Here is a 17,042-nt window from a genome sequence, read left to right as displayed (position 1 = left end):
AAATAATGTTGTGTTATTTCATTGGGCTAATGAAACAAACTGTGATCCTACAGAACAAAACTCTCCTCACCCATCCAAGGACACTTTGAAGCTGTTGTTGTGTCTTTGCTATGGAAATTTGGTGTTAGTTGGGAGGTGCCAAGGCAGACCATTTATAGGATTGGCCATCTGGAAGCTGGGAAGCCTTTAAAGAGCAGGAGTGATAAGAGATTTGAGTCACTTGGAAGCCCTCGTCTTACGAGCTTGGATGCTTTGATATAACAAAAGGGGGCATGGAGAACGTGGATGTGTTCACCTGCGAAGCCAAAGGCAGGGGGCTGAAGGCCGTGAAGGAATTTTGGGCAGGAGATGTCATTTTTGCAGAACGAGCCTATGCTGCAGTAGTATTTGACAGGTAAGGACAACCAAAATAAAATGGAAGTGTGTTGCTGAAAATTTGGACCTTGCTGCTGACAGTGAATGGAAGAGGGAGCTGATGTGGAAACAGCTGGCTTTAATTCATCCCAGTCTTAGCAGGGGGACTGCTGTGACTCCTTGTCTAATTTACTAATGAGAAGCATTTCAGGAAGAGAGATGCATTTGGCTGTTAGCTAGAAGGTTAGTGGTTCGAGCCCACCCAGGGACAGCTGTGGACAGGATTCCCGTAAGGGGTTGGACTTGATGACTCTCGAGGTACCTTCCAGCTCTACAGTTCTATGATTCTGGCGGTGCTGTGGGTTAAACCACTGAGCCTCTTGGGCTTGCCGATCAGAAGGTTGGCGGTTTGAATCCCCGTGACGGGGTGAACTCCTGTTTCTCGGTCCCTGCTCCTGCCAACCTAGCAGTTCGAAAGCACATCAAAGTGCAAGTAGATAAATAGGTATCACTCTGGCAGGAAGGTAAACGGCGTTTCCGTGCGCTGCTCTGGTTCACCAGAAGTGGCTTAGTCATGCTGGCCACATGACCCGGAAGCTGTATGCCGGCTCCCTCGGCCAGTAAAGCGAGATGAGCGCCGCAACCCCAGAGTCGGCCACGACTGGACCTAATGGTCAGGGGTCCCTTTACCTTTACCTTTACGACCCTATAGCCAGAATAGAGCTGGTGCAGAGTGGCAGCTCAAAGACTGAGCTGCGTCAGAAAGTTCCCAGTTAAATTCTCACCTCTGCTGTGATCTCACTGGGTGGCCTTAGATAGGTCACTCGTTCTCAGCCTCAGTCTCCCCCATTTGTGCCTTGTGTGGGAATGTTCAGGGATGCAGGAGAGGATATATTGTCTGCTTATATCCTTATCCAACTGGTGTTGACAAGTCCCCCAATATCAGCAGAGTAATACATTCCCCTTTAAGTTTGCAACGGCAGCGTTTGCTTAGGCTCGCTAAAGCCTCTATAATAACTATTCTGGTAATTTCCCCTTATTCCCTCATATATATATATATTTAAAGATATTTATTGAAAGTTTTTAAGATATAACAAAAAAAGAAAAATAAACATACAAAATAAAAAACAGTTAAAAACACACATTAATTTTCAATAACATAACTTCCATACACTTGTTTCCTTGGACCTCCTCATACCTCCCTTCTTTGTATTCCAGTTCGATTTGTTAGTTCAGCAAATCCTTACCATTAAACTTTTACCCATTTGTAAAATCTTTTTTCTTCTTCTCATATCTCTTAAAGCATTACAGCTGGAAACCGCTTAGTTTCTATCCAACATCCTTCTAACATTCATTAATTTTACAATGTTTCTGTAAGTAGTCTTTAAATTTCTTCCAGTCTTCTTTCACCAACTCTTCTTCCTGGTCTCGGATTCTGCCCGTCATTTCTGCCAATTCCATATAGTCCCTTATTCCCTCATAAAATAGAATAGACGACACAGTCTTTTACAAAAGTATAAAAAGAGTTTACTCACATTCTGTTCACAATCAGATCCCAGAAGGCAGACTTAAGCTTAATGAAGTAATATACATTTGGAGTCTATCTCTTAAGAAGACAGTCCCTTTGTCCCCTCTTGGCTGGGAGCCAAGAGGGCATCTTTTACTCAGTAGATGTTGCTTCTTCAATGCATGTGGTGAAAAAGAGATGGAAGAGGGAGATGGCTGCCCTGCCCTGTGCTTTTATCATTACCTGCACAGGTGAGGCCACACCCACCTCTAGTCACATATAGAGGAAGTCTGTCCCAGCCCAGAAGGAAAAAGGAAGTTTCACCTGCTGGCTAGACAAACATCCCTCTCCATGTGCAAACAATAAAAAAATTCCTTCCAGTAGCACCTTTTTATTTTTTTTATTTTGACTATGGCAGACCAACACGGCTACCTATCTGTAACTGGAACCATGTGCAAACATGTTCACTCTGGGAATGTTGTACTTGACTGCTCTTGTGTTTCACATCCCACAACTTGGGGGTAATAATACTGATCTGCCTTACATGGCTATAGGAATTACTGAGCTATGAAGATGCTTTAGCATTCAAAGCACTGCATGGGTGGCAAACATTTATCACCATGGTCACCTGACACTAGAAGTCCTGTATGTCAAGCATATAAATGACTTGTTTGTACTATTCCTCTGAGGCTACCAGATTGCATGCTACAGGGATATTTCCACCCATAGCTGTCAACGTCTCCCTTTTTTTAAGGGAAAGTCCCTTATTCCGAATAGGATTCCTTGCAAGTAAAGGGAAAAGTTGACAGCTATGTTTCCGCCTCTCTTTTATTAATACGTTTACTGTACTGAATTTTTCAGAGATATGTCTCTCAAGGGGTGGGAGTAGGATTAATCAACCTTTTTATTTTATTTTATTTTATTTTATTTTATTTTATTTTAACAAGATTTATATAACAAGAAAACCTCTAAGCTGTTTACAGAAATATAAAACTTTAAAAATCTAAATTAAAAAGTCTAAAACAGGAACTTAAAATCAACAGCAGCTACAAAAATTAGAAAACACATGTAACTTCTGCATGTCTGGATAGGCTTTTTTAACCATTTGCCCAAAGACCCCCAAGATGCAGTATACCAATGAATATTTCCCCATTGAGTTCCTACTTTCCCTCTTATTCTCTCTTTTATTCCTTCTTCTCTGCTACTAAGTGGATGCTTAGTGTGATTGTTTTCACATAAATATATTATGTGATCAAGGATTTCCCCAAATTACTGGGAATCAATCAATTATTATTATTAATAATTTTTATTAATTTCCAAGGAAAAGGATATAAGCATAACATTGTCAAAACAATTGGTCCCCCCTCTTCCACCCTTCCTCTGGAACAGAAGACGAATGCAGCAAATTTGCACATAAACCTATATGTGTAGTTGGCAGATACCAGTCATCAGGGCACTTATTTGAATACTTTATAAAGGGATGCCATGTTCTAGCAAAATCATCCATATCAGTTGCATCATTCAGGGTGTGAACTCTTAGTGCGTTTCTCAGATACTTCCTGTTTCCATGGTGTGATATGAAACGACCAAGTCTTTCCCAATCTTTTGCTATGAGCAACCGTGTCGCTACAAGAAGAAAAATGATAAGTTCCTTGTGCAACAATTTACGTTGAGTATCTTAAAAAATTCTTGATAAACCCAAGCATGGGTTGCATTGTACTTCCTAATTCGCAATTTTGCTTGTTTCCGTAAATACCCTTTTCCAAAATGGTTGACCTATCAATTAACTGAAATGCTTTTTGAATCGAGCAGTTGTGATGTCCCAACTGGCTCCACTGACTCACTCCACCTTGAAACAATGCACTTGCAAAGGTTTCTATAACTCCTTTCTCCCTGGTGTGAACACTATAACTCCTCTGTGCACTGTAGTCAGGAATGGTGAATTTGTAGTGCATGCTCCCCTTAAGTAAAACCCAGCCTCAAGTGTCTTCCTTGAGACATTGATCTCCTGTTGCAGGCCTGTGTTGACAACCTCCCAGGGGGCTGCCGGTAAATTAGTAAAGGTAAAGGGACCCCTGACTATTAGGTCCAGTCGTGTCCAACTGGGGTTGCAGCGTCATCTCGCTTTATTGGCCAAGGGAGCCGGGGTACAGCTTCCGGGTCATGTGGTCAGCATGACTAAGCCGCTTCTGGCGAACCAAAGCAGCGCACAGAAACTCCGTTTACCTTCCTGCCGGAGTGGTACCTATATATCTACTTGCACTTTGATGTGCTTTTGAACTGCTAGGTTGGCAGGAGCAGGGACTGAGCAACGGGAGCTCACCCCGTTGCAGGGATTCAAACCGCTGACCTTCTGATCGGCAAGTCCTAGGCTCAGTGGTTTAGACCACAGCGCCACCCGCATCCCTAGGCAAGATATACATACCTTCAAAAAAACCCTGCACTATATTAAACCAGATTATGATATATGAAAGATGTGTTCCACATACAAATTAAGCACATTTGCGTGGTGACTGTAATTGTTCATCCCTAGGTTTAACTCACAGTGCCACCAACCAAGTAAATTACTCTTCCATGTTTGGAGCCTGAAGTCCAGTGCTATTTTTCTAGAAAAAGGTGCTGGAACTCACAATGAACGTCTCCCTCATTCTCTTAAAATAGCAATGGTGCCCACCTGAGAGGTGCCAGAACTACCGTATTTTTCGCTCTATAAGATGCACCAGACCATAAGACGCACCTAGTTTTTGGAGGAGGAAAACAAAATATTCTGAATCTCAGAAGCCAGAACAACAAGAGGGATCGCTGTGCAGCGATCCCTCTTGCTTTTCTGGCTTCCGGGATAGCTGCGCAGGCTGCATTCGCTCCATAAGACGCACACACATTTCCCCTTACTTTTTAGGAGCGAAAAAGTGAGTCTTATAGAGCAAAAAATACGGTAAGTTCCGGTGCGTTCCAGCTGAAAAAAGCCCTCCTGAAGTCCATCTTCAAGGTTCAGCAGACAATGCACACCCCTTTAGTAGGCCGTTCAAATTCTTACTTCAAGAAATAGGCAAAAGATCTTCTAACTCTCCCTACTACTGAAAGGTAGTAAGAGTTCTGTCTTTGCACATGTCATCTTCTGAATTCTGGGCCCCTTGTAGTACCCAGGTCACAAAATTTGGCAGAGGCTCTGTTGTTGTTCACACTTGACTTAAAAAGCACCCTTTCTGCATTTGGACTCACACAGGAGAAAGTGGAACATATGCTGCAGGCTATTTAGGGCAACTTTGGAATCGGAGGTTGTGGCCGAGGCTGGGTGAGGTTGGAATAAAGCTGGTTGTAAATGAGAGTAAGATATTTCTTGTGAGGTCCAGAAGAGAGTCATGAATTCTCGAATTGCTATTTAAAACAAGTTGATTGCTAGAAACCGAAAATTGCCACGTATTCTACCGTATTTTTTGCTCTATAAGACGCACCAGACCACATGACGTACCTAGTTTTTGGAGGAGGAAAACAAGGGAAAAAATTATTCTGAATCTCAGAAGCTAGAACAGCAAGAGGGATCGCTGCACAGCGAAAGCAGCAATCCCTCTTGCTGTTCTGGCTTCTGGGATAGCTGCGCAGCCTGCACTCGCTCCATAAGACGCACACACATTTTCCCTTACTTTTTAGGAGGGGAAAAATGAGTCTTAAAGAGCAAAAAATATGGTATGTGCTGCCTTCAACCAGTTTGCACTTTAACAAAACTGAAAAACGGGGAAAATTTGCTTCGCTTTATCTTTATCTTTTTAAGGATCTGGTGTACAAACTTTAAAACACTGAAGTTGGTACAGTTTTAAGATGTGCAATGTCTTCCATGCTCACTTGGGTTTGTTTGTTTGTTTTTAATTAACAGTTTTATTGGAGGTTTTCCACATAAATAGGCAAGGCATGAAAGATGTGCAGGCCCATACAACAATGTCTCATTGTGGAATTCTTGATCATTATGTACAGCTGTCTTCTGACAAAAGGGTTTATATGTGTAGTAGCAGGAACTGTTGATGTTACCCTTAAGCTTGTTCCATATCACCATTGCTTGGATAGTAGGTGGTGAACATGCCATTGCTAAATAAAAAGGTAAAGGTAAAGGGATCCCTGACCATTAGGTCCAGTCGTGGCTGAATCTGGGGTTGCGGCGCTCATCTCACTTTATTGTCCGAGGGAGCTGGCGTACAGCTTCCGGGTCTTCTGGCCAGCATGACTGAGCCACTTCTGGTGAACCAGAGCAGCGCACGGAAACACCGTTTACCTTCCGCAGAGCGGTACCTATTTATCTACTTGCACTTTGACGTGCTTTCGAACTGCTAGGTTGGCAGGAGCAGGGACCAAGCAACAGGAGCTCACCCCGTTGCAGGGATTCGAACCGCCGACCTTCTGATCGGCAAGTCCTAGGCTCTGTGCCTAGGCTCTGTGGTTTAACCCACAGCGCCACCCGGTCCCCTGCCATTGCTAAATACTGTATGCACAAACAGATGGTGGTAGTTTCCCCCCTGTGCTGTTGCACAACTTAGAAACCATGGTTGCTCAACTGAAGACTCATCTATACACTTTTGCTTTTTCCATGACTTTCCCCAGAACACAGGACATCCAGAATTGTGTGTGAGCCTTCTTTTGATGAACATTTAATCTGGCTCATTCACCCTGCATGGAAGAAACCAACCATGACTGGGGATCTCACCATGTGGTCTTGGTGAATGGACTGCTAGTTTTAATCACATGAGACGATTTTATTGGTCTGGCACATCACCGGGATGAATTCTGGTCTTCATTGTGAAGCGCATACAGCTTTTCTATTAAGGAACAAACTCCTTAACAGAATTGCTCGCAAGTGTCAAAAAGAAGCCGAGGCCGTCTTGGTGTTTCTGGGTAATAATCCAACACAGATTTAAGAATATTCAATTCTATACTGAATCAGTGTGTTCCAGTAGCTTCTGAGAACAGAGAAATACATTGCACTGGGCCCAATCCTTGGTGCTTGCAACATATCAGATGCACAACAGCAAAGAAAATCTAGGGCGCAAGAATGTCCAACATGTGAGTTGATTGCAAGGGATAGCCAGCCATGCATTCCCAAATCTTTTCTAATCGCAGGGATCTAAAAGTTATTGGTGATATGTCCACATGCCTTAGGACTTCAGTCTCTCCACTGAATGTAGCTGGTAGTCTCCAGAATGCAATGTACTGGAAATCAAGGAGCACATTCTAGAGCTTGGCTCTGTCTCTAATGCGTTGACAGCTTATTCCAGTATCTCACGTTACACTCAAAGCATTCATGTTGGGAGGGAAGCTATGGCAGCTTGTCATAATGTAATGAGCTACTGTCCTGTATCCAATTAAAAGCTTGCATCATTGCTTCGGAGGATTATGATGAAGCAGTTTTTAACAGATGAGATATTGTTTGGTAAAATATAATTGAGGATTGCAGCGCTCATCTCGCTTTATTGGCCGAGGGAGCCGGCGCAGCAATCCCTCTTGTTCTGGCTTCTGAGATTCAGAATATTTTGTTTTCCTCCTCCAAAAACTAGGTGCGTCTTATGGTCTGGTGCATCTTATAGAGCGAAAAATACGGTAGTTCTGGCACCTCTCAGGTGGGCACCATTGCTATTTTAAGAGAATGAGGGAGACGTTCATTGTGAGTTCCAGCACCTTTTTCTAGAAAAATAGCACTGGACTTCAGGCTCCAAACATGGAAGAGTAATTTACTTGGTTGGTGGCACTGTGAGTTAAACCTAGGGATGAACAATTACAGTCACCACGCAAATGTGCTTAATTTGCATGTGGAACACATCTTTCATGTGGCGCTGTGGTCTAAACAACAGAGCCTAGGACTTGCCGATCAGAAGGTCAGCGGTTTGAATCCCTGCAACGGGGTGAGCTCCCGTTGCTCGGTCCCTGCTCCTGCCAACCTAGCAGTTCGAAAGCACGTCAAAGTGCAAGTAGATAAATAGGTACCGCTCTGGCGTTTAGGGAAACTTTTATTGTTTGATGCATTACTATATTTTAATATTTTGTTGGAAGCCGCCCACAGTGGCTGGGGAGGCCCGGCCAGATGGGCGGGGTATAAATAATAAATTATTACAGTGGTACCTCGGGTTAAGTACTTAATTCGTTCCGGAGGTCTTAACCTGAAACTGTTCTTAACCTGAAGCACCACTTTAGCTAATGGGGCCTCCTGCTGCCGCCACTCCGCCGCAGCACAATTTCTCTTCTCACCCTGAAGCAAAGTTCTTAACCTGAAACACTATTTCTGGGTTAACGGAGTCTGTAACCTGAAGCGTATGTAACCTGAAGCGTATGTAACCCGAGGTACCACTGTATTATTATTATTATTATTATTATTAAGCGAAGCACCCACGCTACACTAGCTCTGCATTTATGATGAAGCAGGAATCCTCTTTCAAACCTCTCCTTTCCCCTTCATCTTCCCAATTTTCTTATTTTCCCTCACAGCCCCCAGCACACCCTGTTCCCTGTGACTGGAACATGGCCTTATCAAAGCTGGCAGCATGCCAGGCAGTTGTCCATACTTGACCCCCCCCTTCACGTGTTGCTCATAAGAGAAGGGGGGCACCACACGAGTACTAACATAACACCGGTCTTGAAAGACCTACATTGGCTCCCAGTACGTTTCCGAGCACAATTCAAAGTGTTGGTGCTGACCTTTAAAGCCCTAAACGGCCTCGGCCCAGTCTACCTGAAGGAGCGTCTCCACCCCCATCGTTCTGCCCGGATGCTGAGGTCCAGCGCCGAGGGCCTTCTGGTGGTTCCCTCACTTCGAGAAGCCAAGTTACAGGGAACCAGGCAGAGGGCCTTCTCAGTGGTGGCACCAGCCCTGTGGAACACCCTCCCACCAGATGTCAAAGAGAACAACAACTACCAGACTTTTAGAAGACATCTGAAGGCAGCCCTGTTTAGGGAAGCTTTTAATGTTTGATGCATTACTTTATTTTAATACTTTGTTAGAAGCCGCCCAGAGTGGCTGGGGAAGCCCAGCCAGATGGGCGCGGTGTAAATAAATTGTTGTTGTTGTTGTTGTTGTTGTTGTTAAGTGTGGGTGAACATATCAGACGACACAGTGATTCTTCAAACAGCTCTTGTTTATTCACAGGCCAGAACTGAACTGAACTGAACTGAAGGGTTCAGTCAGCCTGCTTTTATAGAGCTCCAGTACAACGTAACTATAACAATTTTCTAAAACTATTCAATCACTGAACATCACTTTCAATCCCTTATTTGCATAACTATCCACAGTATCCCCCTGCTGGCCCAGGGTGAGAACTTCAGTACATAACAATTATTATTATTATTATTATTACTAGGATGGGTATGTAGCCATTATCTCTGGGATGAGAAGCATGACATCATACATTAGCATAGTTGTCTGCAAAGCAAAAAACCTACATGTGAATAGCTGCTTGCCCATAGGCTTCCTTGCAGCCTGCCAGGACCGGCTCACCCATGAGGCAACATGAGGTGACTCTTTCAGGTGGTAGGAGCAACCGGGGCAGCAGATCCTGGTATAGATCTTTATCCCGCCGTGTTCTTGATGTTCTTTCCTGGTGGGGAGTTGGGCACCATTTTGTGGTTCACCTCAGGTTTCTCTTCCTGATTTAGGTTCTGTTGCCGCCTTTTGCTCGACTATGGAACCAGCAGAAAATAAGCTACAGAACTGATGAGAGATGATAGTTAATGATATTTTAATACAGGTCTTTGAAATGAAGATGTCGCACCTTTGCTCTCAGAAGTCACTGAAACCTTGTTTGTTAGGCAGGCTCCACTACCTTGCGTGCTGACAAGGTCGACAGATTTATGTGGTCTATTTTTTTCTCCCTGGCAAGCTGTCACAGCCAAGACTTGGAGAAGGGCAAGTGCAGTCTCCGTGGGTTTCATTTCAGGGACTTGAGAAGTTCACGTCCAGGGAACTTTCTGAGGAGGGGAGCTTCTGCATCCTCCGAGTCAGATGACATATGGAAGCTGTAGCCCTCCCAGGGTCGTAGGACTTCAGCTTCTATCTCTGTGGCTTTGGTGGCTGGGTGATGGACTTCAACAGCATGTGGAGAGCGGCAGATTCCTCTTCTCTAGTGACGAAACACTTGCAGGAATGGTCATCTTCAGCATACCTGCCTTATGTGATTCCATCCATCTGTCCATCTATCCATCTATCCATCCATCCAACACACAGAGGCGCAGAACATGTCTATGCCCACCAGGCCTGCCGCAGCATCACACATCCCAAATGCCTGCACATTGAGCGCCAATGTTGAAACATATTTGTGCAGGAGTAAATATCCGATGTATATAAAAGACAATTGTAAAGCGTTAAAGACAGTGGATGGCTTGGAATAACTTTTACAATGGGTGGAAAAATAAGTTAATTAAACAAAATACGTAAGGTTAGAAAATATATGATACTTACCGAAGGGGTGGAGGGAAGTCCGAAGCTCGGCAGAGCTAAAGATAATTATGTGGTGCATATAAACTATAAATGTGTTGTAAATGTATGTTTACTGAAAATAATAAAAATATATTGGGCGGGGAAAAGAAACATATTTGTGAACAGCTGCATATGAATGGGCTCTCCACTCAGTCAGGAACCCTGTGTGGTCAATGCTTTCATGAGCTGTATCTTTACAAAGTCCACCTTGCGCGCAACCCCCCCTTGATCAAGGCTAGCCCTCTTATGGTGGTGAGGGTGGTGCTGTGGGTTAAACCACAGAGCCTAGGACCTGCTGATCAGAAGGTCGGCGGTTCGAATCCCCGCGACGGGGTGAGCTCCCGTTGCTCAGTCCCTGCTCCTGTCAACCTAGCAGTTCAAAAGCACGTTAAAGTGCAAGTAGATAAATAGGTACCGCTCTGGCAGGAAGGTAAACGGTGTTTCCGTGCGCTGCTCTGGTTCGCCAGAAGCGGCTTAGTCATGCTGGCCACATGACGCGGAAGCTGTACGCTGTCTCCCTTGGCCAATAATGTGAGATGAGCGCTGCAACCCCAGAGTCGGCCACGACTGGACCTAATGGTCAGGGGTCCCTTTACCTTTACCCTTTACCTGTGTATTTGGCAAAATTGCAAATGAAATAGGAACTAAAAATGCCGGTGAATTTTCAAGAGGACTCTCAAAAAAGTCAAACTGATGTGAAACGGTAGCAAAGTGAACGTTAGACTGGGAAAACAAGAAACTGAGAGAAACGGAGATTCGGCCACTTCAAGAAGTCCTGGTTTCTGTCAGCTGCCATGTCAGCAGGGTGGAAAGGGGCAGCAGAGCTTGTCGCCATATATGGCAGCAAGGAGACAAAGGCTTGGGATGAAAACAACTTCAACTGCTGCCTGAAGAAATAAACCGTCTTAGAGGAGGCCATGATAAACACAAGTTGTAATGAGGAAGGGCCACTTGCATCCCATTTTACTCCTTAGGACTTACAGTATTTTTCGCTCTATAGGGCGCACCTTTTCCCCTCCAAAAATGAAGGGGAAATGTGTGTGCGTCCTATGAAGCAAATGCAGGCTCCTTGGCTTCAGCGATATCAACGCGAAGCCTCCAAAGCGCAGAGGGAGCGCTCCCTCCGTGCTCCGGAGGCTATGCGTTGCTTTCGCTGAAGCCCGGGGAGCGAGAGGCATTGGTACGCACCGACCCCTCTCACTCTCCAGGCTTCAGGGATAGCCGCCTGAAGAATTTGGAGTACAGCGGGAACTCGTGCTGCGCTCCAAAGGCTTCTCAACCTTGCCGCTGCTCCCGGACCTGTTCTGGGGGCTGGGGCCGGGAGAAGTTTGGGCTTCCCCTGCCCCAGCGCCGTGGCTAAAAACGAAGCCAAGACAGAGAGCGGGATCCATCCCACCCACTGTCTTGGCTTCTGCCAAAGCTGCGCGCAACATCTCCAGCTGGGAGAGGTTGCGTGCAGCTAAAGATGAAGTCAAGACAGCCAGCGGGATGGATCCCGCTCGCTGTCTTGGCTGCTTTGCTCTTTGGGGCTGGGGGGGGGAAATAATATTTTTTTCCTTGATTTCCCCCCTTAAAAACTAGGTGTGCCCTATGGTCCGGTGCGCCTTATGGTGCAAAAAAAACGGTATTTCTGAGAAAACATACATAGGAATGAGCCGCACGACCGCACTTCTGTTTCACATCTCCCTGGAAATAAGTCACACTTGACTCACTGCATTGTTGCAAGGATTAATGCAAGGAATTATTAGATCACTACTTCACTATATATCACATTACCATGTTGATGCAAGTGCATTGCAGGCCATGTAAGTCAGCGTCTGACTGAGATACATAAGCACTTCCAATCCAATCCAAATCTTTAATACGGTCGTAGACCAGCATAAGATAAAAGCACGTCCATGCATAAATGAAACCTACTAGATAGGCAGCAAGGCAGCTGCAGAAGCAGAGGGTACACTTCTGCATCATTTCACCCAGTGGTTTTGCAACTTGTTCCTGCCTTCTTGTCTCAGTAAGGTAAAAGGACCCCTGACCATTAGGTCCAGTCGTGTCCGACTCTGGGGTTGCGGCGCTCATCTCGCTTTATTGGCCGAGGGAGCCGGCGTACAGCTTCTGGGTCATGTGGCCAGCATGACTAAGCCGCTTCTGGCAAACCAGAGCAGCGCACTGAAACGCCGTTTACCTTCCCGCCAGAGCGGTACCTATTTATCTACTTGAACTTTGATGTGGTTTCGAACTGCTAGGTTGGCAGGAGCAGGGACCGAGCAACGGGAGCTCACCCCATCCGAGATACTATATATCACAGGGATTCGAACCGCCGACCTTCTGATCGGCAAGTCCTAGGCTCTGTGGTTTAACCCACAGCGCCATCCACGTCCCTTAAATGTTATTTTTTACTTTAGCATGCCTTTGATAACTACATCACAGCATGAGGAGAAGTGCTGGAAAAGAGAGGGGTGGACTTGGTTAGGGGGCAGAACAGAACAAGATACAGTTTTTGAATGTAATCCATTCTGAAAGACCGTTCAACTTCTGAAATGTTTGAAAAACAAGGATCAATGGGCGGCCGGCAAAATCCATTGAAAAATGGAAAAACATGCAGTGGAAGCCTTTGACTTCTGAGGCACTTTTGAAAATGGAAGCAATTATTTCAAGGTTTTCGGCGTTGGGGCTCCAAATCGTTTGGCTTCTGAGATGCTCAAAAACCGAGGTTTCACTGTATGTCCTTTCCTGTTTTGGCCTACATATCTCCTTCCCCATTTCTTTAAGCATGCTGGAGCACTTCCTAAAGTCCAGAAAGTTGTCTGTTTGGTCTGATTATGAAGATAGTTTTGCCTGTTTGTAGAACATGAAGCAGCTGTGTGAAGCTGTGGCTTGGATACAGAATTTGAGCACACTGCTACTGAAGAATGGAGCCTGACGAAAGGAGCCCTTGATGGAAGCATCCCAAACACCTCACCACAAGACAAAAAAAGTACCAGGTTAAAATGTAATTTTGGAGGAGAGCAACAGACGTGTCCAACACACAGAGCAGGGAGTGCCAGCAGTGACTGGAAGGGTGTTTGGTTTTGTTAAAAGTGCAACCACAGGGAAGTGTGTGGCAGTAACAAGAGTCTATTGTAGTTTGTTCCCCTTGGTTTTTTCATGTTCTGTAGGGCAAAAGCAGGGGTCTGCAACCTGCGGCTCCGGAGCCGCATGTGGCTCTTTTACACCTTTGCCGCGGCTCCGGGGCGGATACTAGCGAGGGGAGGAGGGGCATTATGCGCCCCAACACTCCCCACTGTGGCGGGCACTGTACTGGCTGTGATGTCGCATGGGGGCGGTGCGTGCGTTAGTCACGCACTGTCCCAACGTCACCTTCCCACCCACCCACCCGCTACATTGTAAGTGGCATGTACGCTGGTCACTGCATTGAAAGGGGGCAACAGTACACTGGTCACTGTTTTGAAGGGGAGTAAAGAACACACACGCAAAAAAAGGTAACTTGTTAATTTAACGTTTATTTCTATGAGGAGGAGTAATTCTGAGGGGTCAAACAAAGAAATAATAAAAAAGTGACAAAAAGTTATTTTTATAATGACGAGTTTTGTGGCTCCCAGTTTTTTTTTCCTTCGGAAACGGGTCCAAGTGGCTCTTTTTGTCTTAAAGGTTGCAGACCCCTGGGCAAAAGCCTCACTTCTTGACACTGGGCCTCATCCTGAATTCTTTCCTCATCCCCAGCAGTTATTAACTGACACCAGAAGCTCTGTCCATTTCAGCTTCCAAGTCCCTGCCCTGTGATCTATTAAAACATGCATCTTTAAAATCCACATTGCTCTCTTGTCTGAAGCCCAAATTATGCTTGGCACAGGGCCAGTTTAGGCTGGCCAGTATGTGCACACCAAGTGGTATTTTCAAAGACCAGCAATGCCCACAGAGGTTTTATCACTGTTCCAACTTCTCTGTTGTCTGGTAGGTTCCCTATTTCTCTCAAGCCAAGGAACCATTTCATCATCTCTTAAAAAGTGTTGTCAGGGTTACTTCCAGATCCTAGCTCACAGAGGATCACGCTAGCCAGCGATCGTTAAATAAAAGTCTTTATTGAGTTACAGTCTCCATTCTCGAGCTGCTGCGTGCAACCCTACGTCTTATGCTTAGATTGGCGAAGCTCCATCTGAGTCTCCGCCCCTTGCGCACCAACTTAATATCCTAGCCCTGCTCCACCTTTTCCGCCTGACAGTTCTCCTCTGGGTCCCTCTGCCCCCCTGGGTCTCTTCCTTCCGGGATTCTTCTGACGCTGACCCCCCTGACTCTCCTGTCTCCTTGCGCCGGGCTTTAGGACCTGGCTCCCTTTCCGGGCTGCCTACTGCGCCACCTTCCTGTGCATTTGAACTTGGCGCGCGCGCCCAACCTTCCACTTTCCGTCTAACCGTCACTTCGCTCCCCGATGAAGGTGTGGCCACTCCTGACTCGTGCCCTCCCTCCTGTTGCGAGCTGCCAGCGCTTGCTCCCTGGCGCTCTTCCTCTTTCCTACTCTCTGGCGGTGACGTTGGTCCCGATCTCCAACTGCTCCCCTCTGAGTCCCTTCTGGCTCTTTCTTCCTGGGGTGTCCCCCTAGTCTCCCCCCTTGCCCTGGCCACTGGTGCTCCTTTTTGTGAATCTTCTGATTCACTGGAAAGGCTCGGAGATCTCGGGTCGTCGTCATCACTCATCCTTTCTTCTGCCTCCTCCCCCTCGCTCTCTGTTTCCTCCCTTGCCCTCGCCTCTGCTCCTGAACCCCTGACATCCATCCCCCCCTCGAAGCCCCCTCTTCCCCCCTCCCCTCCTTCCGGTGCGGGAACTGGGTGCTGCAGTGTCAAAGGGACGAATGTCGGGTACAGTTCGCTTCCCGTGGCGGGCCTCCATCCGAAGTCTTCCGGGTCTTCCTCCCTGCTCTCGTCGACGACGGTCACCTCTGCTTCCATCTCTGTGCCGCCGTGCTCGAGACCCTGGTCGTCCCTGAAAACGTCCATGTCCGTCTCTCCCTCGCTTGCTTCTGGAGGCGTTGCTCGTCCTGGACCCTCCAGCCACTTCCTGCGCCACTGCTCCTCTGGTCGATCATCCCACCAATACGAGGGTTCTGAAGCAGATCCCGAGGGCGACCCCTCCGGGGAACGGGCGTCTCGTGTCGGTTCCTCATCCGAGTCGAACCCCCGGAACGTGCTGGCTGAAAGCGTGGGCGTGAAAAGCCAGTCGTCGAAAAAGTCCGCTGGCATTGGCCTATGGGGGAAGAGGGCATGAAACTCTTCCTTGAGCAGAGGTTCATCTAAAGCGTAGCCCGGCACCCAGCTGTTGGCACTGGCCGGGGTGCCCTCCTTAGCGAGAAGGTATTCTACCCCCTCTTCCCCCCATCTGGAGTCCAAAATCTCCGTGACTTCGTTGAGGCGCACCTCCTGTGCCACTCCCCGTTGCCTGGTTCCCTCTCGGAGCGGACTCGGCGCCGTTCCGGGTTCCTGAAACCTGTGCGGTGCCTTGTAGGGAGTGAGCACCGATCTGTGGAACACCGGATGCATTCTGGAACCCTCCGGAAGTGCCAGCCTGAAGGCCACCGGGTTGACCTGCTCTTCGACTTGGTAGGGCCCCAGTTGCTTATGCCCTAATTTCTTCTTGGCCAACGACCTGGCCGGCACTGCGTGGGCTGCTAACCAGACCCAGTCTCCCACATGGATCTCTTCGCCAACCCTTCTGTGTTTGTCTGCCTGCACCTTGTATGCGTGTTTGGCCAGCTCCAGGTGCCGCCGCAGCTGATCGTGGACCTCCTGCAACTCCGACGCGAACGCATCTGCTGTCTGCGGCTCCCCCTCCACCAGTCTTTCCAGTCCCGGGAAGGTTCTGGGGTGCCTCCCGTTGTTGGCGAAGAACGGCGTGACCCCCGTGGACACGTGCTTCGTGTTGTTGTAGGCGAACTCGGCGAGCGGCAGGTAATCCACCCACGTCGCAGGCTGTTGAGTCGCATAGCATCTCAGGTACTGCTGCATGATGGCATTGACCCGCTCCGCTTGCCCGTTGGTCTGCGGGTGTCTCGCCGACGCCAGGTTGATCTTGACGTTTAGGAAGCCCATCAGCTTCTGCCAGAAATTCGAGATGAACTGCCGCCCGCGGTCGGACAGAATAGACCGTGGCAGACCGTGAACCTTGAACACGTGGTCTATGAACAGTTTGGCGGTTTGTTCCGCCGTGGCCACCTTCGCACACGGGATGAAATGTGCCATCTTGGAGAACAAGTCCACCACCACCAGCACTGCCGTCTTGCCCCTCGAGCTGGGCAGATCCGTGACGAAGTCCAGGGCGACTCTCTCCCATGGCTCGACCGGAGTTTGCAGCGGTTCCAACAGTCCGGCCGGCGGTCTGTGCACTGGTTTGGCCCTCTGGCAGGTGTCGCACCTCGCCACATAGTCCGCGACCTCCCCTCTCATTCCGGGCCACCAGAAATCCCTGGCGACTAATTCCACCGTCTTCTCCTTGCCAAAGTGCCCGGCAGTGGGCGCGTCGTGCAGCTGATGCAGTACCTTGGCGCGAAGTTCGTCTCCCGGCACGTAGATGGCCCCTTTGCGGATGAGCAATCCATCTCTCAGCTGGAACCCGTCGGTCGCTGCCGTGCCCCTTTGCATCTCTGCCATCTTTGCTTGCGCGAAGGAGTCATTCTGCAACGCTCGTCGCACCGCCTCCAGGTCCACTGTCGCCGCAGCGCACGCCCACACTGTTGGTGCG

General features: G+C 47.7%; 1 protein-coding gene across 2 annotated transcripts in view; it reads left to right on the top strand.

Annotated features, from left to right (window-relative positions):
• The first annotated feature begins 201 nt into the window (after positions 1 to 201).
• Positions 202 to 17,042, top strand: part of SMYD1 (SET and MYND domain containing 1) — a 50,363-nt gene continuing 33,522 nt past the window's right edge. For both annotated transcript variants that reach the window (XM_082194976.1, XM_082194975.1), the window contains exon 1: positions 202 to 394. In XM_082194976.1, the coding sequence (XP_082051102.1) occupies positions 273 to 394 (122 nt within the window). In that variant the 5' untranslated portion in view covers positions 202 to 272. The remainder of the gene's footprint in view (positions 395 to 17,042) is intronic.

The sequence above is a fragment of the Podarcis vaucheri genome, assembly GCF_965113315.1.
Source record: "Podarcis vaucheri genome assembly, chromosome: 13".
NCBI classification, from domain to species: domain Eukaryota; kingdom Metazoa; phylum Chordata; class Lepidosauria; order Squamata; family Lacertidae; genus Podarcis; species Podarcis vaucheri.
This window is presented reverse-complemented; position numbering and strand designations above follow the sequence as displayed.